This window comes from Fistularia commersonii, chromosome 34, assembly GCF_037954325.1.
Source record: "Fistularia commersonii isolate RoL2024-O1a breed Wild chromosome 34, RoL_Fcom_v1.0, whole genome shotgun sequence".
NCBI lineage: Eukaryota > Metazoa > Chordata > Actinopteri > Syngnathiformes > Fistulariidae > Fistularia > Fistularia commersonii.
This window is the reverse complement of record NC_141317.1, coordinates 9,792,904-9,817,822: the sequence shown is the minus strand read 5'-3', so window position 1 is coordinate 9,817,822 and position 24,919 is coordinate 9,792,904. Positions and strand designations below refer to the sequence as shown.

The following is a 24,919-nucleotide window of genomic DNA, read 5'->3' as shown; positions in this document are numbered from 1 at the left end:
GTTTTTGGATGGAAGGAGGGAGGTTTAGATGGCAGCTGATTGGCTGTGGGTTTGATGGCGGCTGCCGATTGGCTGCGAAGCCTGAAGCCCAGGGGAGGAGAAGATGTGAAGAAGATAAAAATAAGGCCAATTATCTCAAAATGCAGATGCCGCCATCTCCCTCTCCCTGCCCTTTCAGAAGTATTTTTTTTCCAAAGGCGGCGAACTTCAGTTGGAAATGGAAATCCCAGATGTTCCAGACGTCAACCTGAAAAGACGGGAGGTTGAATGAGTAATCTGCGAGGGGTTTCGATCTCCACAATGCTCCAGCTGCGCCTTTCAGCGCGAGGAGACGTCACGTAATTGCGCGCTTCCACCGCCGCTACAGAACATCTCCTCCGTCCTCCAGAGCTCGGCTTGCAGATGCGGTCGCGACTGCAGAAGGACGAGTCAAGGGGGCGGTGGCGAGGAGATGAAGACGAGTGGTCTGGAATTGGCGTTGGAGATGAAATCAAGCTTTTAGCATTGTGCTGGTGGGGAAGTCCTCCCTGTTATGTCACGGCCAGCTGTTCTTGGACAGCTGTTAGGGGTTTCTGGGTTTCGTCATGTTGAAGATGAGAAGATCACGTCACTCCCGATGCAGTTAAACCTGCGAGCAACCACACACACACACACACACACGGACACCAACATGCTTTGTGCATCGATCATCTGACATGGGTTCCTGCAGGCCCCTGACGTGCCGCTGCTGCTCGCATTGTTGTTCTTCCCCCCCCCCCTTGAATTGACAACCAGGGGATTAGCGTTAGCTCGCGGCTCGCCGGCACCTCCGAACATGTCTCCAGTTGTATCTTTCAGACTTCTTCTCCCCCCACCAGCGATTTCGTTTGTGAAATTTGGACGAGAGCGAAGCATCTGGCGCTAACGCTCGGCTAATGGACGGATAAAGTGACAGGCGCTGGAACCGAGATCCGCTTTGGACCCGTCCAGCACAGACAGATGGGTAATAATTGTAAAACTGGACAGTTTGCAGTCGGGCTAATTCAAACAGCAGATAAGATAGTTTGTGATGCTATCTCGGTAGCTTGTCTGCGCCATGCATTGAATAAAATCTGTGAGTCGGCAAGTAAACTCGCCTGTAATTGGCTCATTTCTATAACAACCACTCTACGCTACGCTACGCTACGCTAATAGCGTTGTGACCGTGTTTGCTACTCCCTGTGTTGCGTCCTGTGGCTGACGACGCGGGGCTAAAATTAGCGAGGTGACCTTGCGCTCTCAGGTGACGGCGCCGGTTCGCAAAGGACAGGAAGGAACATTTGTATCGTGAAAAGCGAGGTGACTTCACTCCGGAGCAAATGCATGAATGGATCCCGCCGGGACCCGGGGGACGCTTTCCTGTCCCGCAAGAATAAATCAAAAGTGACAAAAAAAACTGTCTAATCGAACAGCTTCGCTGATGAATCGCAACAATATGGCTGTTAGCGGCGAGCGGGAGGACGGGGGGGGGGGGGGGGGGGTTTGGATCCCTGGCACTTTAGCAGAAAATATAAGCGATCCAATCAGAGGCATTTAGATGTGGAAATGAGTTCATCTCAAGCGCAGCTGCAGACACTTAGGGCAAAGAGAGATGAGCAGGTTGCACACACACACAAACACACACACACACGCAGTCTCGTCTGTTGGTCGGCCCGTACTCGGTTCTCGGCATCCCATAATAGGATGCGATCACGAGTAAAGTCGGGGCGGATGGACCATGAAAAGTCCCGTTTGTGTCTGTAGGTCGTTCTGCTGGTGTTTCCTTGTTTGGGTGCAGCAGGTCGGAGCTGATCTTGGAGTTGTCGAGGTTCATCGGAACTGCAGGACGGCCGAGCGAATGAACGAATCATCTGGTTCGTCACTATTTGTGAACGGCAGAGCCACATATAGACATTTGAAAAAAGATCATTTATTTTACATTGAGTGGAGAAAATGTATTCTAGCGTGACACACACCCTTCCTTAGATGCCTGCCAGAAATATGTGTTGGTAAACATGTTATCGTGGCTCCATTTTTAAAGGGAACGTGATTGAGTCTCCCTTTCTTTTTTTTTTTTTTTTTTTGCACTTCTTGTTCAATATATCATGTCATTTTAACATTAACCTCGGCTCGTTTCGGCCCGAGAAACGTATGAACGGAGGGTTTCGGCATCCAATGTATAATATCGATTATATCCAAGGGAAGAAGAAGGAAACAAACAGACGTCCTGCAGTGGATGTGCATGTTTTTTCTTTTTTCTTTCATATAGAGACGCAATCATTCACGTATTCGTTCAGGTCAAATTGGGACGTTCCCACGTCCGGGTTCTCCACTTAGGGTCAACAGTCCAGAGCGTAGGAGAGTGTGGAAAAGAGGTGAGGAGACGAGTCCAAGCAGGTTGGAATGGGTGGAGAAAAGTGTCAGGGGTACGAGAAGATAGAAGACTATCGGCCAGAATAAAAGGAAAGGTGGACAAGACAGTGGTGAGACCAGCGATGATGTTTGGACTAGAAACTGTTCCAATGACCAAAAGACAGCAGGCAGAACTAGAGGTTGCAGAGATGAAGATGTTGAGGTTCTCTTTGGGAGTGACCAGGATGGAGAGGATCAGGAATGAGTCCATCAGAGGAACAGCACATGTTAGATGTTTTGGAGAGAGGGTCAGAGAAGCCAGACTGAGATGGTTGGGTCATGGACAGAGGAGGGATAGAGAATATATTGGTAGACGGATGCTGGAATTGGAGCTGCCAGGCAGGAGGTCTGGAGGAAGACCAAAGAGAAGATTGATTGACGTAGTGGGAGAAGATATGAAGGTAGTTGGTGTGAGAGAGGAGGATACAGAGAATAGGGTTAGATGGAGAAAGTTGATTCGCTGTGGTGACACCTGAAGGGAAAAGCCCAAAGGAAAAGAGGACTTTGTCACAGGGGTGCAGGACATGTATGACTGAGATGGTTTGGACACGAGCACTCCTGTTGACTCGTTGTGGCGACACCTGAAGCAGAAGAAGAAGAAGAAGAAGAAAGACTGAAAGTCCTGCATGGTCCACAAAGGAGGACCTTCTCAAGCCTCTCCATGATCATCCTGGTGGCTCAGCTGGTAGAGCGTCCGTCCCTCCAGTCGACGGTTCCGTCCCTCCAGTCGACGGTTCCGTCCGCAGGCCGGAGCGTCCTTCGCTTCGCCACCATCTGCATGTTGGATGGCTGAACCGAATATCTGCACAAGTGTGGACCGCCTGATTCCATCTGGCCAATCCGTCCAAGGCAAACAGTGATTCATTGTGTAATCACTTAAAAAAAAAGAAAAAAAACACACCATTTGGCTGGTGCGCGTTCATAGGAAACAATTATTGCGCAATAAATGTCAGATTTTAAATCCTTGTTACGGCGCCGCATCCTGAATTAAATCATTAAAACCTCGGGGGTGTCTCACACACACACACACACACACACACACACACACACACACACGATAGAAGTTTGTGTGAGCAGAGTGAAGGAGTGACAAATCAAAGCTGGAATGCACCAGCATGTCACCCTCCTCTTCACCCCCCCTGTAAACTGGATAATGTGCTTTGCCCCGTCTGCTCCGTGACCCACTTTGAAAGCAGGCGCTAATGTGTTGCTCCTTCCTGCGCCGCGGCTCTGATTAGCCCGGATGTTTTTTTTTTTTTTTGTTTGGAAAAGTGTGTTTCGGTGTGAAGGTAACTTTGCAGAGCTGCGGGCTCTCTGGTTTCACTCCTTCCTGCCAGCGAAGGCGACGCCGTCCAAGAAGTCTGGAAAGTAAAAAAAAAAAACAAACAGAATACTATTCTCCTCTCCGTCCGCAAATCCAAGGCGGACTCGGGTTCCCCGCCGCACATGTTTCACCGCGGATCCGCTCCGGTGCCGCCGCGACACCCGAAACCCCTTTGGCTGAGCTTGTGTTTCGTTCCAGCGTCCGTGGAGGAGCTGGTGGAGACCTGCTGCGACGCCGGCGCCAAATGGGCCTCGGCGAACGGTCACTGCCGCGGCATGGAGGCTCCGGACGGAGACAGGCGCTCCATCTGCTGGTGAGGCCCGGCCTGGATGCAACGTCCAGCAAGCAAACGGAGATTTTACACCAGGAGGCACTTTTGTTTGTTTCTGTTTTCATTTATGGTCACTGCGCAGAGGAAGACTTGCAGGGCGTGAAAGGAAAAGCAGTACGTACTCTAGACGAGGAGCAGGGTAGAATATCATCCGTCTCGCTCGAGGAGGTCTGATGGCTCAGTTGAAAAGAGTATAAATATTAATGTGAATTTAAATCGGACACGATAGTGAACGGGAGACAGATAGGCACATCTCGTGCACGGCTGGGAGATATGAATATATGCATGGATAGTAAAAAAATGAGAAGATAAAAAAGTGTAAAAAAGAGGATTCGATATATTCAAATGAATAAAACACATGCAGGACTTATATAAAAAAATATATAAAAAATTATATATTACATAAAAAAATATTGTGATAAAAATCTTTATCATCTGTAATGCAATTAAACAAACAAAAATTACTTTTTCATGATATTCCAATATTTTGAGATTGGATTTTTGAGTTTCCTTAAGATGTAAGCCATAAACAGCAATATTAAAATAATAAAAGACTTGCAATAGTTCAGTTGATTTGTTGTGAGTCCAGAATGTATGACATTTTTGTAATTGCATTAGAAGATAAAGAACTTTATCACAATATTTCAATTTTCTGAGACAGTCCTGTAGATACATACATGTGATATAGAATAACATAAAAAGTAAATAATAAATACCCTAAAAATATGAATAAATGATACAGACGTAAAATATAAGATAGAAAAGTGACAAATAATTAAAAAAAAAAAAAAAGCAACAAATAAAATCAATAAAAACAACATGCAACTGTGCACGTACAGATGCGGTGCATAATACCAACACAGGTACATTCACAGCTAGCATGATTTCACTTTCCTCAAGAGACGTTATGGCACTCTTGGATTTGTTCCACAGACACATTTTCTTTGACTCTCTCTCAATATCCTGACTCCAGGCAGAGTTTCCGCTCAGACTGGAAATGTAGAAGCCTCCTCATTTGTGCAGAGCTTGTGTGTGTGTGTGTGTGTGTGTTTCCCCGCAGGACGACCCGGCAGCAGTGCTGCGCGGGTTTCCTCCGAGAACAGGTGTGTTTGGCCGGAATGAGAGCGGCGCGGGAGGGGAACGCCTGCCAGGAGGACGCCGGCGATCAATGTGCCGTCAGTTCCTACAAGGTGAGGATCTGCAGCGGGACCTCACGTGGAGGAAATTCGAAATGAAGCGGCGCCGCAGGGCGAGGAGCGACCTTCTCGCCGAACTTGTCACGGCGAGATTTGGTCCCGACGCCTCCCCGCGGCCTCTGTGAGGCAGCCTCTCGTCCGACGGACCAGGCCGTAGTTCATTTCCATTTAACGGATTTAACGGAAGCCTGCAGGTTTCACACCTGCACGGAGCGGAGATCACGTAGGAGATGACGGAGCTCGAAACTCAATGTGGTTGTTGTGTATCAAGCCCCCCGTTAAAAATGCTATTAATCAGTTCCAGCCCTCTTTCTGAAATAATAAATATGCACTTTATAAATAGGGGACACTAAAATTACACATCCTCGATGTGAATGAATGCAGTATTCTTATGAAATACTTTGTTTGAATGTGCTGACAACAAAATCACACAAAAATGATGGATGGAAATCCAATGTTTGAACCCATGGAGGTCTAAAAACACACTAACGTTGATGTCGTGTCCTTAAAACAAGTCCAAATGAAGCCGTGTTGCTTCCCAAATGGACACTTTGATTTCACACACGTGTGACGGACTTGGAGTCACATTGTGTTGTTTGTGTTCCCTTTATTTTTTGGAGCAGTTTATAGAAACAGTCATATGTCATAAAAGAGAATGTAAAGTGGATTTACCTCGAAGATGGTTGTAGGAGGAGGTTGTTCATTTGTCCCGCTATCCTTAACTCACTGGCTCCACACTTGATGCTACAATGCTATGCTAAATGTAGCGCGCACACTTTTTGTCTAAACTCCATTTATGGATGGACTTTTTAAAAAAATTGAATCGTCCCTGTTAAAATGATTTCAAACGCTAGTTATCCATCCCAGACCAATGGCTTTGTCAAGTAATTAAATGAGAAAAATGTACTTTAAAAATGACAAATAATTTATGATTCATAGAAATACATAATTGAAGAGAATGTTAAGAAATAAAGTGGCTGTATTTTTTTGTATTCATCTTGAAGATGTGACAAAGATTGTTAGGGGAGGTAGTTTTTCATTTGTCCCTTTATCCTTATTTTACTGTCTCCACACTTAATGCTACACTGCTATGCTAAAAGTAGCATGCACACTTTGCTACACTTTTTGTCTAAACTCAATTTTTCCGCGCACACCTCGCTCCTGTTTTGATATTCTCTGAGCTAAAAGGCACATGGCGGACAGCGGCGTCCACACAGGCGTCAAACGCTCATCTAACTCGGATCACAAAGCTAAAAAAAAAATCCGCTCAAAAAGCATCGGAGCACTCGTGCATTGGTTTCGTGTCGAAGAACCTCCTCGTGCTCACGGACGCCTGTGTGCAAACCCCACAGGAGTGCTGCGACTGCTGCTCCCTGGGGCTGAAGCTGCGCGGCGTCGGCCACCGCTGCGAGGCCCGAAGCCACCTGGACTTCCACTGCAGACGCGCTCTCCTCGCCTGCTGCCACGGCGACGAGGGAAGACCCGGCCGGCACCTCATCAGAGAGAGGCCGGCGCTGGACTCCACCTCGCCGCCAAAGAAAGGTAGATGGCGAACGCGCAAAGAAACGAGCAGACCGGCAAAGATGGACGGTGGTTTCATGAGATGGGCAGGGAAAGGCTTAATCACAATAAATCAGTTATTTGAAGGAAGAACTCTGAGGGCTTTTTCACAACTTCAGGCAAAATACGACATTGACTCTAAGGATTTATTTCGATATTTTCAAATTCGACACTACTTGATGACACACAAAGAATGGGACAATATTAAAGAAGCTTCAACTCATTTTGAACAATATCGGATTGAGATAGCTGAGAACAAAATGAACATTAAAAACACAATATCAGATATATATGGCAGGATACGTATGGACACTTCAGTGGACACACTGGATGTGAAAGCTAAGTGGGAACTGGAATCTAATGCCGTGATTGCTGATGGAGAACGGGAGAGTTCTTGGTTGCTCAGGCAAAAATGTTTAAGCAGCCCAACATGGAGGGAGTTCAGCTGGAAGTTAAGAATAAGGTATTTTAAAACTCCCTTGATAATAGCTTCTTATGATAATAACTGTTCTCCCCTGTGTCGGAGGGGCTGTGGCATAACGGGGGACTTTTCCCACATTTTTTGGGACGGCCCTAAACTGATGAAATTCTGGGAAGAGGTGAAAAAACAAATAAGTGAGATTTTAAAATTAAACAGACCAATTGATCCACAGCAAGTTATTATGGGTACGGCATCAACAAGCGATTTAAGGAAAAACCAGGTGTTTTCGCTTAGAGTTCTTCTATTAATTGCACATAAAATGATCCCGGTGAACTGGCTCAAACCCACTGGACCAGCGGCGTCCGAGGCTTAAGGATGGAAACTGCACGGAACGCATAACAGCAAACTTACGACTTCAGACAGACCTATATCTTGACAAATGGGCATCCATTAAAAAAATATTTGGAGAGTTGAAGATATTATCTCTATTTGACTGAGTTAGATGTCTTTTTGTGTTTTTTTTTTTTTTTTTTTTTTTTTTCAGTTTTATTTTATTTTTCGTTTGCTATTGAGGAAATAAGTGACCTATAAAGATTATTGTATAATGTATATCTTGTTATGAGGTTTTGTAAGAATGTGTATGACTCTGTTAAGGAACCCGTTCTTATAAATGTTCAAAAAAAAAAAAGAAACGAGCAGAAACGCGAATAAAACACACGGTTTTGACCCGGGAGTCGGTCTCCAACCTGAACGCCGCTCGGAGGCTAATTCCAGGAGATCCGCGGCTTCCTGCCCGCCAGGTGCGGCGCCCGCCTCCTCTCCGGCGAATTCACCGGTGTCTTTGCGATGCTTCCGCTGCGGTTTAATTAGCTCAGACCGGGCGGAAGGGGATCCGTTGTGAAAAGTGTCAGAGCCGCCGTTCACGGATGATCGGCTTGGTTTCACCGAGACCTTTTTCCCGTCTAATGATCGGCCGGGTGACTAATGGTGATTTGAAAACAGCTCGTTTAACGGCGAACGTTAGAGAGGCGCTTTTTAACAACACGGATAGAAAACCAACGGGGTGGACGGCGGTCCTTGCGTGCACGTCGCCGTGCATGTGTGTGTGTGTGTGTGTTTGTCCTGCACATACCTCTGACTTCATCAGAGAACATCTAGCCTGTTTCCATTTGTTGGCGGCGGCGTTGCAGGATATGAATGCCGTGTCTATGAATGGGGCCGGTGTTTTTTTTTTTTTTGTTTTGTTTTTTTTGTTTTTATTTCCACTTCACCGTCAATATTATTATTATTGCCTGCAGATGTGGAATTTTGGCTCGTAAAAACGCGGCGGAGCGAACGACGCCGAAACATTTAAACGTTATTCCATTTACTTTGGTTTTGCAAATGAGTCGGGATGTTTTAACGGCAGTTAAACCAAAGTTCTGTTGGGGGAATAAAAAAAGGTATTTTAGAGTTTTTACAATTTGAAGCTCAGTGTGGGCGACCATCTGCCTCGACCGGAAGGACAGAGAGATAGGAAGCGTGTGATAGCGACCAACTGCTAACAGCGCTAACAGCTACATGCTAATAGCGGAAATGATGGGACAATAGGTTTAATATCCCAAAAGAAATAAGAATGGAGGGCGTCTGACGAGATGCTGCAGAACATCAATCCACAGGAAGGACTGACAGAGGCGCATCACGGCTAGCATAGCGCTAACTGAAAGCTTTCTCGGTTTCAAGCCCGCGGTGAAACAAAGAGAGTGTGTCCGATCATCCGCAGCTCCGTGGAGATCCTTCCAACGAGTGTCTTCTGCCTTTGCAGTGTCCGACAGCTCCTACTTCAACCAGGCCTTCTCCATCAGCGAGGAGAACCGCGGGGAGAACGCGGCGGAGGGTCCCGTGGGGGTGGAGGACATGGACGAGTGCTCCATATACGAGGGGGGCATCTGCCACCAGCGCTGCGTCAACACGCCGGGGTCTTTCCGCTGCGAATGCTTCCCTGGTTTCACGCTGCAGGAGGACGCTTACACCTGCGTCCAAGGTGAGATGGAGACCTCCGGGTTCCAGCGGCCTTCTAGCGAGGAGATCTGCAGCCGGAAGGACCGCGTTTGTTGTGATTTGTCCACAATGTACTATTTTCCTTCCCGCCTGCGAGCGGCGATACGGGCTAATATTAGCCGCTCGAATCGCAAAACCTGCATCCCTTTCCTGGACTGCGAGTCTGCTAAGGATGAGAAATTTGCAGAAACGCAGCGTAGCAGATGTTAACTGGTGGCAGCGGCGTGTCCGGACAGGACGCTAAGACCTGAACCCTCGACCAATCACAGCCAGGGATGTGGCGCTCTTGTAAAGATAAGATAAACTTTATTGATCCCCAGAGGGGAAAATTCTTTTGACACAGTAGCCTTGCAGTTATTGAGTCAATAAATATGAATATAAATATAATTAGAGAGATAATTAAAAGATAGGACATCAACAAATAAATAGACAGCAGAGAACAACAACAACAACATCATCAAAGATAAGAATGGACAGAGTGTAAAAAAAAAAAAAAAGTCAGGAAGGGTGAAATAGACACAAATAACAGGGAAAGACACATAAAACAATAAAAGTGAAAAAAAAATAAGCAGGATGCGAATGGGCCGAGACAAAGGAGGATAATAAAAAGAATTAGAGCACCACATGTGTGAACGGGTGAGGTAGTGAATGAACGGGTGGGATAGTGAGTGAATAAGTGAGGAAGTTAGTGAATAAGTGAGTAAAGTTAGTGAATAGTTGAGGACATGAATGAACAGTTGGGGGGGGCAAGTGAATGGCTGGGTAGTAAACGAATGGGTGGGATAGTGAGTGAATGGGTGATGGAGTGACTGAATAGGTGAGTTGCTGAGTGAAGGGGTGAGATAGTGAATTAACAGGCGCAAGAGCCAGTGAATGGGTGAGGAAGTGAATGAGTTGGTGAAGTAGTGAATGAATGGGTCGATGAGTGAGTGAATGGGTGAGTTTGCGAATGAATGGGTGATGCAGTAAATGAATGGATGAGACAGTGAGTGAAGGGGTCGGGTAGTGAATGAACAAGTTAGGTAGTGAATGAATTTGAATGAGTGGGTTGGGGAGCGAGTGAATGGGTGGGACAGTGAATGAATGGGTGAGATAGTGGACGAATGGGGGGGGTAGTGAGTGAATAAGTGAGGTAGTGAGTGAATGGTTGGGTGAGCAAGTGAATAGGTGGGTTAGTGAACGAATGGGTGGGATAGTGAGTGAATGGGTGATGGAGCGAGGGAATAGGTGAGATATTGAATGAACGCGTGGGGGAGGCAGTGAATGGGTAAGGTTGTGAATGAATGAGTAGGTTGTGGACGAATGGTTGTGACAGTGAGTGAATGGTTGAGGAAGTGAATGGGTTGGTGAAGTAGTGAATGAATGGGTCGAGGAGTGAGTGAATGGGTGAGTTTGCGAATGAATGGGTGAGTTTGTGAATGAATGGGCGATGCAGTGAATGAATGGGTGATGCAGTGAATGAATGGGTGAGACAGTGTATGAACAGGTGAGGTAGTCAGTGAATGGGTGTATGAACAAGTGAATGGGTGGGTTAGTGAATGAATGAATAGGTAGTGGACGAATGGGTGTGACAGTGAGTGAATAGTTGAGGAAGTGAGTGACTGGGTGAGGAAATTAATGAATTGGTGAAGTAGTGAATGAATGGGTCTGGGAGTGAGTGAATGGGTGAGTTGGAGAATGAATGGGTGATGCAGTGAGTGAATGGGTGGGACAGTGAATGAACAGATTAGGTAGTGAATGAATATGAATGAATGGGTGAGGTAATGAATGAAAGGGTGAGATAGTAAGCGAATGTGTGAGGAAGCGAGTGAATAGGTGAGGTCGTGAATAAAAGGGTGATGTAGTGAATGAACGGGTGAGGTAGTGATGTTGTGGACTGCTGTTCTACAGTCCAAAACCAAATGTTTGTCTGCAGGCGTTTTTATTTTCTTTCTCTCCCCGTCTCACCTTCTCCGAGCCACCGGCTACATCTTTCGATTTGAAAATGGCACTCGAGCCTATCGGATGGCGTCGTAATTCTCTTTGATTCTCTTTTCCCTCGCCGCTGTAAATGAGATCGCTCTTGTTTCTGCAGAGAAAGCGGCCGAGGAGAACGCCCGGCCGGACTCGCCGCCGGAGACCGCCGCCCCGAACCCCTGCGAAGGTGAGCCCCGAAAAACAGCTCCACGCAGAGCAAAGGTCGCTTTTGTTTTCCCCAGATCCGCCGTTTGTGTGGCGGTCACACTTTGTGTCACTTGTTTGGTTTCCATGACGCCGTCGAGGGGGAACACAATCTGATTAGTTAGCCGCTTCACCCGGAAAACAGGGAAATGAGCGCATTCATGTTTTTTTTTCTGTCACACAAAGCCGGCACTGTGGTGCGGCGCACTTTCAATTTCCCTGGAATGTGTGTGTTTTTCTTTTCTTGCAGGCTCCGGCCCTTGCGAGCAGCGTTGCACGGCGGAGGACGGCCGGCCCAGGTGCTCCTGTTTCCCGGGATTCTCCCTGGCGGCCGACGGACGCTCGTGCGAAGGCGAGGGAACGAACGCGCAAAGCGGCCCTCCGCATGGATCGCCGCCGTCGGAGATTTGTCGCTTTCCCCTCGTCGGCGGCTCCGGGTTTGCGGATACAGATCGAACCCCCGTCCCGAACGGGGGGCTTTTTATGTCTCTCCGAATGAATCACCCGTCTGACACGCTGATTTTATGGCGGCCGTTCCGGGAAATGCGCCGTTGCTTCCCGTCTTCCCCCCCCCCCCTCCCGAGGACGTATTTCACAGTCAGACAAACATCTCGCCGCGATAAGACGCGAACCGCCTTCTTCTCCCTCGTTTTTCATCATGCGTTCCCTTCCTCCGTTTTGTTTTCCTCCCAGACGTGAACGAGTGTTTGTCCGCCGACGCCTGCCCGCCGCATGAGCGCTGCGCCAACACCGCCGGGAGCTTCGTCTGCCGGCGGCCGGCGTCTTGTCCCCCGGGATACCAGGGCCACGGCGACATTTGCGAAGGTACGGCCCCGCCGTCGGTTCGGGGAGCCGGCGCATTTCCCACGGGGTAGCTGAAGGCGAGGGGGCGGAAAAACAAATCCATTACCGACTCAGAGTTTACCAGGGGACGCTAAGGGGACGCCGTTTATCCTCTCCGGGCGCAAATGAATCGGATTTGGCGCTAAGTGAATATTGTTTCGCCCCGGGAACGCACACTTTTAAGTCGAGAAGACAAATAAAAACGGAAAACGGGCTTCGCGGCATCTTCGGTGCAGGAGGCGCAAAGCGAAGGACGGCTCCGACACTCCTTCTGAAGGCAGACGTTCAGCTCATCAAACGCAGGGAGTAATCAGATTACGGTGTGGTGTGGAGCACCAACCACTCCGGGACCTCCACAGAGGGCTCCTAAGACCCGGGGCAGATCTTGCTGGTCCACCCCAAAGACTCCACCGGCCTAAATAGAAATCCACCAAATTGTTCCCCACACCGACGCCCCCTTTTACAAAATACCTGATCTACTTTTCAATTCTTCTGGTCGTTCGCTTCTGGAACACTTCGCCGAAGAACCTCCGAAAACCGGAGCGGCGTCTGTTCCGGAACCGGCGGAGGTGAAGGAACCCGTCGAGGTGCACAAGAAGCCGGAGAAAAGACGAGCTTTGACTCGAGGGGACGCGGGAACCAACGCAAACGTCCCGCATCTCCAGCAGAAGCTTCCGTACGGAGGAGATCTCCATCGTCCAACTCGGAGAAGACGGAGAACAGAAGGAGAAACTTTTAGCCTCGGATTCTTCTCGACCTTCTCCTCGTCTGGATTCAAGACCAGGAAATCGGGAGGAAACGGTCTCGGCCTTCCACGAACCGACGACCTTTTGAGGGATGCCTGCTCTACCAAAAGTAATCTGATTACTCTGAGATACAAACACAGAGCCGGGAGCTGAAGCATCTTCTGCCGAATGGCTTCGACTCAAAACAATCGGTCAGGAAGCACCTGAGAAGGGATGAGAACGGTTTTATGGAGAGAAGATCCGAGAAGACCCGAGAGCCGGCGGCGGGAGAAGGTCCTCCAGGAGCTCGCGAGGAGAAGGATCCCAGAATCTCCACGCCGGATGGTTGAACGTTGATGGGTTTGAAGCCGATTTATCGGCGGATCTCCGTGAAAACAGGTTTCACAGAGAGCTTCACAAACTCGGTGGTTTCTGATGATCCTCCTGGAGGCCTCTCTGTGCGGAGTCTCCACCTTCTCCACGGGTTCAGACCACAAAGCCGGAGACCCTGAACCAAAGAAGCCTCTCGGATGAGGGGAAGAAGTTCAGATCCGGTTGCCAAAACGAGAAGATTTCGACCAGAAGCTGAGACCGTGATCTGTCCAGATGTGTGGATGAGAAGGTGAACGGTCGTCTCCATATGTAAGCATCTTCGCTCTCAGACGTCCACTCGTCAAGCGTCCTCCGGTCAAGATCAGAAGATCAGACGCTTTGAAATCGTCGACCTCGTGCAAGACGTGGCGAGCGTCCGAGGCTTCGAGGAATCGCGTGGCGCGGAGGATTTGACCTTCTCCTCTTCCTGGAGAGCGTCGCCTTCACCGAGCAAGAGGGAGGAAATAACAATGGTGGTCGCCATCATCTCGCTTCCTGCCTTTCTCGGCCTCCGCTGCTCCGCTCCTGCAACCACTGTGGCGAAATCCTGCGGGCTCGCTTGAAAATATCACACTCATGCATTATGCACTCGTAGCCGCATGCGTCTCGGTTTACGGCCCCCCGAGGTCGCTTGGTACGGCAGCGGGTGATTGACAGGAGGTAAATCCCCGGAGGTGGAAATCTTTTTTTTTTTTTTTTTTAGAAAATAAAAAAATCCCCAGAGGTGTCGGGGCACCTCTCCCAAAGGGGCGGCTCTGCACCGAAATATTTTGCGCGGATTTTACCGGAACGCTTGGCGGGGAAGGATTCCGCTCGATTATTCATCCGCTGTCATTTAGCCCGATCACGTGAGTGATTAGTTAGATTGCTGCGTTGTAATCTAATCCTATTACTTTAAATAATGACTCGATAACAGGCGTGGAGAACCTCCTTCCAGCTCCACACGGTCTGCTACTTTACCACAGTGCCATCCAGTGGCCAGACAAAGCACCGCATGTGGTTATTATTTTTTTGCATCCTCTCTCCAGTTTTAATCACGTTTTGTTTTTATTCCGCACGTTTCCGCAGACGTCAATGAATGCGAGCGCGGCGTCCACGGTTGCGGGCCGGACTCGACCTGCGTGAACACGGAGGGCTCGTTCCGGTGCGAGTCCAGACCCCCCTGCCCGACGGGCTTCCAGCAAGATCCGCACGGCAACTGTGTAGGTAGGAGAGCGTTTTTTGTTTTTTTTTGTTAGCATCTGCACCCTGTTTTCCGAATGTATACATCCGGTCAGGGGAGGCAGGAGAGGCCCTGCCTCACTTGCTAATCCTGGAAAGAAAAAAAATCAAAAAAAAAAAATTGGTTGCCGTAAATTCCGGCATGTAAGCCGTTACTTTTTTCACACGATGTGGCAAATTTACACACTCGCGTTCACTGATTTCTTTACTGAAATTTTGCGCTTTTTGCGCACACACCCATCCTGAAAAAGACGTGCAGAAATGCATTTGATGCAGCTTTCAAGTTGAAACCGATCAGTCTGGCTTTCCAAGAAGAAAATAGAGCTGCTGCACGTAAGTTCGGCATCTGTTCTGAAAAGAAAGTATTTGTGTTGCGTACCGGTGGTTGATGACGTTACCATTATTTATTTAATTACATTTTTTCAAAAATAATCTTTCCTGTAACATCTTGCTGCGTTAGTATCATGTTTCAACAGAGACACCTGTGACTTATTTACAAGTGCGGCTCATTTATGTCCAATTTCTTTTTTTCTTTCAAAATGTATTAGGTACAGCCTATATAAAGGTGTGCAGTATATTTATTATTATATCCTATTAATATTGTTGATATAATTAGATTATTAATAATGATATATTATATTAATTTTAATGGTGATTTGCACAATATTTGCTTTTTTCATTTAACTTCACCAGTTGTAGATTTTTTTATTTAAATTCAAAATATCTGGATTCTCACATTTACTGTTCAAATACTGAACTGAGTAGTGACGTGCGTTGAGGCTGTTGAGCCTCAACATAGACTGATGGCTGACTGCTAGCATGCTCTGCTAGCTTGCTTTTGCTAGATGAACTACATATCAAGTGTACAGTGTTTTTTTTTGTCAACAAGTATAGTTTCTTGTGCTGAGCCTTCATAAAACAGCTGTGAAGAGCCACCAAGTGAGGCAGGCAGTTCTCCTGCCTCATGTAAGGGGGCGCTCCTGATTCCAGAGATTCTTCTCGGCTTATTGGATGAATAAGCTCCTCTGTAGGGTTCATATGTTTGGAAATGTCAAGAAAAAATGCTACTGCTACTGATACTTCTACAGTGATAACTACTACTAACCCAGCTACTTCTACCACAACTATTACTAGTGCCATCGCCACAGCTACAAAAACAAATTCAACAAGTACCCCTGCAATATGACTACCAGTGCTAATGCTAAATGGGCTCCACTTGACCCTTTCACACATGACGAGGATGCCCTTTCCTTATATTATTATCGTCAAACAGAACTAGCATGGCCGTTAGTATAGTTTGATAACGGAACATGAGGATTCACGTTCTTCACCTTTTTCCCGTCCAACATATGGCTAACAGGACTAGCGTGGCTGTTAACTAAGTTTGATACGAGATGAAGAGGCTGCAAGTTCTTCACCTTTTTACCGTCCAACACATCGCTAACAGGACTAGCATGGCTGTTAGCTAAGTTTGATACGAGAGGATGAGGATGCACGCTCTTCATATTATGACCGTCGAACAGAACTAGCATGGCCGTTAGCTTCGTTTGATACGAGATAATGAGGATGCACGTTCTTCACCTTTTTACCGTCCAACACATGGCTAACAGGACTAGCATGGCCGTTAGCTTCGTTTGATACGAGATGATGAGGATGCACGTTCTTCACCTTTTTACCGTCCAACACATGGCTAACAGGACTAGCATGGCCGTTTGCAAAGCTTGATACGAGACGATGAGGATGCACGTTTTTCACCTTTTTATCGTCCAACACATGGCTAACAGGACTAGCATGGCCGTTAGCTTCGTTCGATACGAGACGATGAGGATGCACGTTCTTCACCCTTTTACCGTCCAACACATCGCTAACGGGACTAGCATGGCCGTTAGCGAAGCTTGATACAAGACTATGAGGATGCACGTTCTTCACCTTTTTACCATCCAACACATGGCTAACAGGACTAGCATGGCCGTTAGCGAAGCTTAATACGAGACTATGAGGATGCACGTTCTTCACCTTTTTACCGTCCAACACATGGCTAACAGGACTAGCATGGCCGTTAGCGAAGCTTAATACGAGACTATGAGGATGCACGTTCTTCACCTTTTTACCGTCCAACACATGGCTAACAAGACTAGCATGGCAGAGCTGTTAGCAGCCATGAACCTCACCGCACGTCACTGACAGCTAACATTAGCACCATTGCCACAACAAGAGAAAACACTACTAGGACCATCACTGCTACCTCTATAGTAACCACTAGCTATACAGCTATTACTTGTGCCATTGCCACAGATACAAAAACAAATGCAACCACGATCATAAAACACCTGTGAAGAGCCACTAAGTGAGGCACGCAGTTCTGCTGCCTCGTGATTCTTCTTCCTGCAAAATACAGTGACAGCAAGTCAAATTCATGCGGCGTATGTTTCTATATGTGATTGTGATGACGAAAATGCAGAACTAAAACACACAAGGCGGCGTCGGACGACAGAGAGGGTTAAACGCCGCTCAGACAGAAGATCAGAGAGGTCGCTATCAGGGGCCGCGGAGGGGGCGGATAAAAGACAATCCTCGGTCCCACTCCGGTGCAGACCGACGCTGTGGAATTAGCCCCCGGGGGCAGGAACCGGGGCATGTCGAGGCAGCGAGCGCCACTGTACAAAACAGCGCAAAAGAACACTGCGAGAAATGTCGGCCCATGTGCGGGTCGTGACGCCCGTCCAATCCAGGGCTCCTTCTTCTCCTTCTTTTACTCGCCAGACGTGGATGAGTGCCAGGGCCCGTCCCCGCCTTGCGGCCCGGGGTTCAGCTGCGTCAACACGGTGGGGTCCCACGCCTGCCACAGGAAGATGATGTGCGGCCGCGGCTATCACGCCAGCCCCGACGGCGACAGATGCATCGGTGAGATACGAGCGGCGGCGGCGGCGGCGTCCGAGACGTCGGGGTCATCTGACGGCGTCCGTGTTTTCCAGACGTGGACGAGTGCCAGAGCAGCCTCCACCAGTGCGGCGAAGGCCAGCTGTGTCACAACCTGGCCGGCTCGTACCGCTGCGAGTGCCAGACGGGCTACCAGCTGGACTCCTTCAGGAAGATGTGTGTAGGTGAGCCGCCGTCGCCGCGATCCCGCTCCGGAGATGCTGTTTGTTATTCTGGGATGGAGGGGGCTTTGCAGATCCTCCACTACTCACGCTCCCTGTGGAGCAAACAGTAAGACACCTGGCTCAAAGGTCCAGTCGCTAATGAAATAATAATAATAATAATAATAATAATGATTATCATGAAAACAATGCTAATAATAATGATAATAAGTATTATAAAAATGAAAATAATGCTCATAATGATAATAATTTTAAAAGTGAAAGTAATGCAAGTATTAATGATGGTATAATGATAATAGTAAAAATAATGCAAATTTTAATGTTAATAATGATAATAACAATAATGATAATAGTGATAATACTGCAAAAAATAACAATGATAATAATAATAATGATAACAATAATAATAATACTAGTGGAAATTATGTAAAAAATAATGATAATAATGATAATGATAATGATAATGATAATAATAATGGTAATGATAATAATAATAATAGTAATTATTATTATTATTATTGTTATTATTGTGAAAAAACCCAAATAATGATACTAATAACAATGCTAATAAAGTTAATAATGATAATAGTAATAGTATGATAATAGTGGAAAATAATAGAAATAATAACAATGATAATAATAATGCTAATAATAATGATAGTGAAAATTATGCAAATAATAATAATAATGATGATCATGATTATAATAATAAAATTATTATGATAGTGAAAATAATGGAAATAATATTAATAATAATAATAATAATCATAATTATAAGTACTATGATAGTGAAAATAAAGGAAATCATATCAATAATAATAATATAATCGTGAAAATAATGCTAATAATAATTATAATAATAATAATAATAATAACAGTGAAATGATGCAAATAATAATGCTAATAATAATAATAATAATAATCACTTGCAGTTTTTGGGTATTTAATTTTTATTACTTTATTGTTTTTGATCTATCTATCTATCTATCTATCTATCTATCTATCTATCTATCTATCCATCTATCTATCTATCTATCGATCCACTTGTCTACCTTTCCATCGTTGGATCCCTCCATCCATCCATCCCTCCACCTCCCGTTCTTTGTGTGTGTGTTATTTCCAGATATAAACGAGTGTTGGCGTTTCCCCGGCCGGCTGTGCGCCCAGAGCTGTGAGAACACCCCGGGCTCCTTCCATTGCTCCTGCACGCAGGGCTTCCGCTTAGCCGGCGACGGCAACAACTGCGAAGGTGTGCGAGAGCGTGATTTCCCTCCCGGGCGCATGTCGCTGCACGCCGTTATCTGTGTGTGTGTGTGTGTGCGCGCGCGCAGTGAGTTTAGCGTCCGTGATTGAAAACATAATTGACTTAATAACAACATGGACTTTATGCGTGGGGATGAAAAAGCGGAGGGCCCTTTGATCAGCGCGGAGGTGACAGTAATGACCTCTAATCAGCAGATGTGAACGAGTGCCTGGCGAGCCCGTGCAGCCAGGAGTGCGCCAACATCTACGGCTCCTATCAGTGCTACTGCAGACAGGGCTACTACCTGAGGGAGGACGGCCACACCTGCGAAGGTGGGGCGAACCGCCACGCATACCGAGTCCGTACCCGCCGTCTGTCGGGGCACGTCCGACCGCTTCGCCCGACCCACGTATCTCCTCCTTCCCCCCCCCCTGCAGATATCGACGAGTGCACCCAGAGCATCGGACACCTGTGCACCTACAAGTGCGTGAACGTTCCCGGGAGTTACCGGTGCGCGTGTCCGGAGCACGGATACGCCATGTCGTCCAACGGGCGCTCCTGCAGAGGTGACACGCCGCCGGGCTCCGCGGGGAGTCTAAGGATGGATGGTTGGATGTTTCTGTGTGACATTTCATGGTCGACTGTTTACATTTGGCACCTGGATGAAGGAGTGAGTGATGTACGTCTTCAAATCGAGCGAACGAGTGACTGAATATCAATACGGTTGGTAATACGGTTGTTTAGGATGTGTGAGTGAGTGAATTGTCGAGTGTCTCGATACCAGATGTGAATGAGCGAGTGAATGCTTGTATGTCTGTATGATTTTCCAAATGCTTGTATTTATCTATAGAATGAGTGAATGAATAGTCATATTTCTATATATATGATGTCTGGATGAGTGAGCGAATGGTTGTTTGTCGAAATGAAGTGCTAACAAATGGGTGAATTGTCGAATGTTTATATGTGGCACTTGAATGAGTGAGTGAATGGTTGTATGTATCTGCATAATGTGTCTATATTTAATATATTTAATCCCTCTTCCCTCAGCCGCAGGGAATCTTCAAATCTTTGTACTTAAGACCTTAAAACACTTGATAGCCTTAACCTTGACAATTTATATTTATTGTATTTCTTATTCTCTCCCCTTCCTACTATTATCTATTATTGTTATGTTTTTGCTTGAAACTCCGGCACAACAATTTCCTTCGGGATAAATAAAGTTGTTCATATCTTATTTTATCTTATCTTATCTTATCTTATCTTATCTTATCTTATCTTATCTTATATATGATGACATGTGAATGAATGAGTGAATAGTTGCATGTTACTGCATGACTTGAATGGTTGTGTGTCTAAACGATGGTAGAGACTGAATTATCGTGAACTATATGGCTTGTGAATGAACGATGGAGTGAATGGTTGAATGTTTATACATGGCACGTGAACGAGAGGGTGAATGTTTGTACGTCTCTGTATGACATTCGAATGATTTTACATTTCTACATGACCTGCAAATGGTTTTATGTCTCAGGATAAAGAATGAATGAGTGAGTGAATAATCATACGTTTGCATAGCATGTGTGAATGAGTGAGTGAATGGTTGAATGTTTATATATGGCACGTGAATGAGAGGGTGAATGTTGGCACGTCTGCAGAATGAGTGAATGAATAGTCATATATTTATTTATGATGTCTGAATGGCAGTGAATGGTCGTATGTCTCCATATGACGTGAATGAGTGAGTGACTGTTTGCTATATGACATGGGAATGAGAGGGTAAATTGTGGACTGCTTATAAATGGAGTGAATGTTTGCGTAAATATAATGAGTGAATCATCGTATGTCTGTATATAACGCGCGAATGACTGAATATTTCTATATGACCTGTTCAGGGTGAGTCCTGACGGCACGTTAATCATCATAGATAACGAATGAACGTATGAACGAATGAATGTATCAGCACATCACTGTCGGCTGTATCTCTGAGAAAAGGCTCACAAAAAATACTTCATTCCAAAACACGAGTGAATGAATTGTCATATGTCTATTAATAATGTCTGACTGGCCTGGAGAGAAAAACAGGGCATACACACACATGTGGGGGTAGTAAAGTGGTGTGTGTGTGTTCCAGATATTGACGAGTGCACCACGGGGACCCACAACTGCTCCCTGACCGAGACCTGCTACAACATCCAGGGTGGCCATCGCTGCCTGTCCCTCAGCTGCCCGGCCAACTACCGCAAAGTGTCCGACACGTGGGTCCATCACACACACACACACACACACACACACACACACATACACGTGCATGACGGGAGTGCGTCCTCTGCAGGCGCTGCGAGCGGATCAACTGTCCGAGCTACATGGACTGCCAGAACTCCCCCCTCCGGATCACCTACTACTACCTGAGCTTCCAGTCCAACATCGTCATCCCGGCGCAGATCTTCCGGATCGGTCCGTCCCCGGCCTACTCCGGGGACAACGTCGTCGTCTCCATCACCGAGGGCAACGAGGAGAACTTCTTCAGCACGAGGAAGCTCAACTCCCACACGGGCGCCGTGTTCCTGCACCGCCACGTCGACGGGCCGAGGGACTTCCTGATCACGGTGGAGATGAAGCTGTGGCGACAGGGGACGTTCACCACCTTCCAGGCCAGGATTTATGTTTTCATCACCGCCAACTCGCTCTAACGTCCGAAGGGGAAAGGGATCGATTTAACCGCGTAGCAAGCGTAACACTGTCGTCGCCGACGAAACCTTACAATTTCGGCGTTTGTCCTCCACCGCCGCCACCCTCCCCGCCCCCCCCGGCCGCCGCGTCGCTAATGCTAATATCCCGCACGCCTCCCAATCCACCAATCACGTCCGCTCTGCGTCGATGACGTCACACAACCGCAGCTTCGGTTTCGACGTCCCGCCCCGACGCTTGTTTTTCTTCGCTAAAACAAAGAAACGGTTTCTCCCCTCCGCGCTACTGCCGACGTCGGTGTTTGTACGTGATTTATTTTTCTAAAACTAATTTAAATGTTACACTTTGTCTTTTTTTTTTTTTGGATCCCTTTTAATATGTATACAGATGGATGTACTATATTTTGATGCTCGGTTCCTAAACTGCAAAGTATTTTAGTAAAATGTTTAAATACCAGTGGAGCCGCCGGAAGTCTGGAAGTCGTGTGTTTTCACCGCTTTGATGCACACATGTTGAATGTGTTGAATGTTGATGCACACACACACACACACACATAATGTATATATTTGCATCTGGGTAATCCTCACTGCTATCCACCATCAATGATCACTGTTTGATTCTTGTGAATCCTGTGCAAGTGGTCGTGTGCAGTGTCCATGTTCTCCCAGTGTCTGCATGGGGTTCCTCAAGGTTCTCCACGCTGGAGGTTCACTGGAGACCCTACATTGACCTGTGCAGACGATTGAACGAGAGCGGGGGATCATTTCCGACCCGACTGCAGGATAAGCTGTATAGAACAGGAGTTCCCGACCAAATTATAGTTTTTTTCATTTGACTTTCCAGATCTTACTTTGAAAAACAACAGTTTCCGCCTTCGCCTTACGGCCGCGATAGATAAAGTGTAATCTGACATCTCTAAGCAGTCTGCAGAAACAGTTTCATGCATAAAAGCGGTCGCTGGTACCGGAAAAGGTTGGAAATCATCATGAATGAATGAATGAAATCTGTGAAGAGTGAGCCTCAACACATAGACTGAAAACATACATTTTATTATTTTACATGTTTCTAAAACACGCTTAGAATCCCTGAATTCTTTGATTAATACAGTCACGCTCACACACACACACACAAACATACATATATATAGTCAACACAATAGTCAACTATTTAGATTTTGTTTATATTTGCATCCATCAGCTCAGCGTGTTTTAAATGCAGAAGCTCTTTATGTGTAAAAAGTGTTTACAGTCGATTCATCAGAATATTTCGTGCTCGTACAAATGAGTTGAATTTACTTATTTTGGTCAAATAATAATGTCGAATAATCTCCGGGTGCATCTGGCTTTCGGGACCTTTACAATGGACTCAATTCACCTTCTTAAGAGGGAGTCTTGACAAGGTGCTGGTGTGGAGTGCAGCAGAGGACCCGAGGTCTGGTGTGGAGAAGGATTCAATGAAGGTCTGAACCAGGAGTCCCATCAGGGTGCGAGAAGGTCTGCAGGCCAGAGCTGGTGACCCTCAGCCAGGACTTTGCACCGTTCATACACCTCGAGGGTGGGAAGCAGGCCTGAACTCCAGGCGTTCCAGGAACAGGTGCAGGCGATTAGCAGAATTAGCATAGTGACAGTCACACACACACACACACACACACTGCACGGTGCTAACCGGACCACAGATGACACTTTGACGCGCAGACGGGAACGTCAACCTTCTGATCCAAGGGACAGCCGCCCCCCCGCGGGAGAGGTGTGTTGACAAAACACATCCAGGACACGTGATCTGAGCTGGCGGTGCAGCGTGAGGTCTGGAGATGCTCCGGACCAGATCCGGGTACACTGAGGTTGGAAGTGGAGGCCATCTGGAGGTCTGAACTGGAGGTTTATGGACGCAGGAGACGGATGAGAAGGTCAGACAGGGCAGGTTGTGACTCCTAAAGGGAGCAGCCCAGACGAGAAGAAGCTGTGCGATGTGAGATCTTCTGGATATAAAGTGGAAGTTTTTTGTTGTTTATTTATTTATGAAGAAATATATACATGCATAACAAATCTGTTTAGCCAGGGGAAACACAAAAATATACAAAAATCAAAAAAGCCATAAACTACTTACTTTCTATGCACGTATACGCACAAATACTAAATGCATTTTTCCAAAATAACCCTTTCTAGCAGCGCCGTATTGATCTATTTCCTGTGACGTTTGCTTTTCCGTTACTCCACTTCTTCTTATGAATGTGAAACGTTCCCAAAAGCATCGCAAGTCGTACAAAAGGAACAAAGTTCCTTTCTTTGGTTTGGTCTTAAAGAAAGATGTCCGTATCCTGCAGCTGCGGTGAGAATCCAGTTCTCAGGTTCTCTTAAAGTGGAAGCGCAGCCTCCGGTGGCGCCTCAGGAAGAGTCACACTCCCACCTGCAGGCACGGCCTGTTTTTGCAGCCTGACGCCGGAGGTCGGAGGTCGGAGGTCAAAGGCCGGAGGCGTCCATCGCCTCCCAACAAACCCACGGCTAAATTTAGACGGAGACATAAAAATGAAAAATCTATTTTTTTTTTGTAATGACGTCCCGGCTCAGAGCGGCGTGAACCTCCCAACCTCTTGTAATCTTAGGAAAGGGTGTGTGCATGTGTGTGTGTGTGTGTGCGCACTCCTCCATGACAGGAGAATGAATCCAAGCGCATCCAAACAGGGCGGCTCGCCGTGTCTCCATTATCTCCCATGAGTAATTCCACCGAAGGTCATTCCAACTGCAGTCCGACTCGTGCCATTTCTCGGCCTATTTTTTCTCCTCCGAGAGCCGAAGCTGCGACGGCTGTCCAATCCCACGGATCTCAAGGAAACAATCAATACTGTTTGACACATTCCTCCTGACATAACTCATAATAATAACTATGTGTGTGTGTGTGTGTGTGTGTGTGTGTTGTTGACTCAAGCTCTCAAACACACCCAGTGACTGGGATGCCACTCTCGGTATGCAGGCCGCGATACGTAACCAGCCCGGTCGGCGATGATTGATGGCTCTTTCCCCTAATTAGCTTTATCTGCTCCTCCAGATTAGGTGGCGTGTCTCGGGGACAGTGAATCACGCATCCCAGACAGGGGAAGACGCGCACATCCATTACGTTTTTTTTTTTTTTTCTTTTCTTTTGGAGACGCAGGCAGGAAGCTTTTGGAAATGTCCCGGAGACAGGAGGGAGTCCTGCCGGAGAGCGGCGCAGGGTTGGAGGACGTTTCAGAAGCCAAAACGGGAAATCGCAGGCCGCCCGGTGGGGCGGGCCCCGGAGGAAGACCCA

At 46.9% G+C, this 24,919-nt stretch overlaps 1 protein-coding gene across 4 annotated transcripts in view; it reads left to right on the top strand.

Moving 5' to 3' along the window:
- The window catches only part of fbln2 (fibulin 2), a 28,343-nt gene extending 6,258 nt beyond the window's left edge, over positions 1 to 22,085 (top strand). For 2 of the 4 annotated variants that reach the window (XM_086141953.1, XM_086141954.1), the window contains exons 3-17: positions 3,932 to 4,046; positions 5,125 to 5,254; positions 6,613 to 6,802; positions 9,046 to 9,264; positions 11,356 to 11,424; positions 11,692 to 11,793; positions 12,135 to 12,266; positions 14,450 to 14,587; positions 17,366 to 17,506; positions 17,578 to 17,706; positions 18,827 to 18,952; positions 19,159 to 19,278; positions 19,384 to 19,512; positions 21,078 to 21,201; positions 21,279 to 22,085. In XM_086141953.1, the coding sequence (XP_085998079.1) occupies positions 3,932 to 4,046; positions 5,125 to 5,254; positions 6,613 to 6,802; positions 9,046 to 9,264; positions 11,356 to 11,424; positions 11,692 to 11,793; positions 12,135 to 12,266; positions 14,450 to 14,587; positions 17,366 to 17,506; positions 17,578 to 17,706; positions 18,827 to 18,952; positions 19,159 to 19,278; positions 19,384 to 19,512; positions 21,078 to 21,201; positions 21,279 to 21,636 (2,222 nt within the window). In that variant the 3' untranslated portion in view covers positions 21,637 to 22,085. The remainder of the gene's footprint in view (positions 1 to 3,931; positions 4,047 to 5,124; positions 5,255 to 6,612; positions 6,803 to 9,045; positions 9,265 to 11,355; positions 11,425 to 11,691; positions 11,794 to 12,134; positions 12,267 to 14,449; positions 14,588 to 17,365; positions 17,507 to 17,577; positions 17,707 to 18,826; positions 18,953 to 19,158; positions 19,279 to 19,383; positions 19,513 to 21,077; positions 21,202 to 21,278) is intronic. The other 2 variants (XM_086141955.1, XM_086141956.1) reach the window with 2 other exon arrangements.
- Positions 22,086 to 24,919: the final 2,834 nt, after the last annotated feature.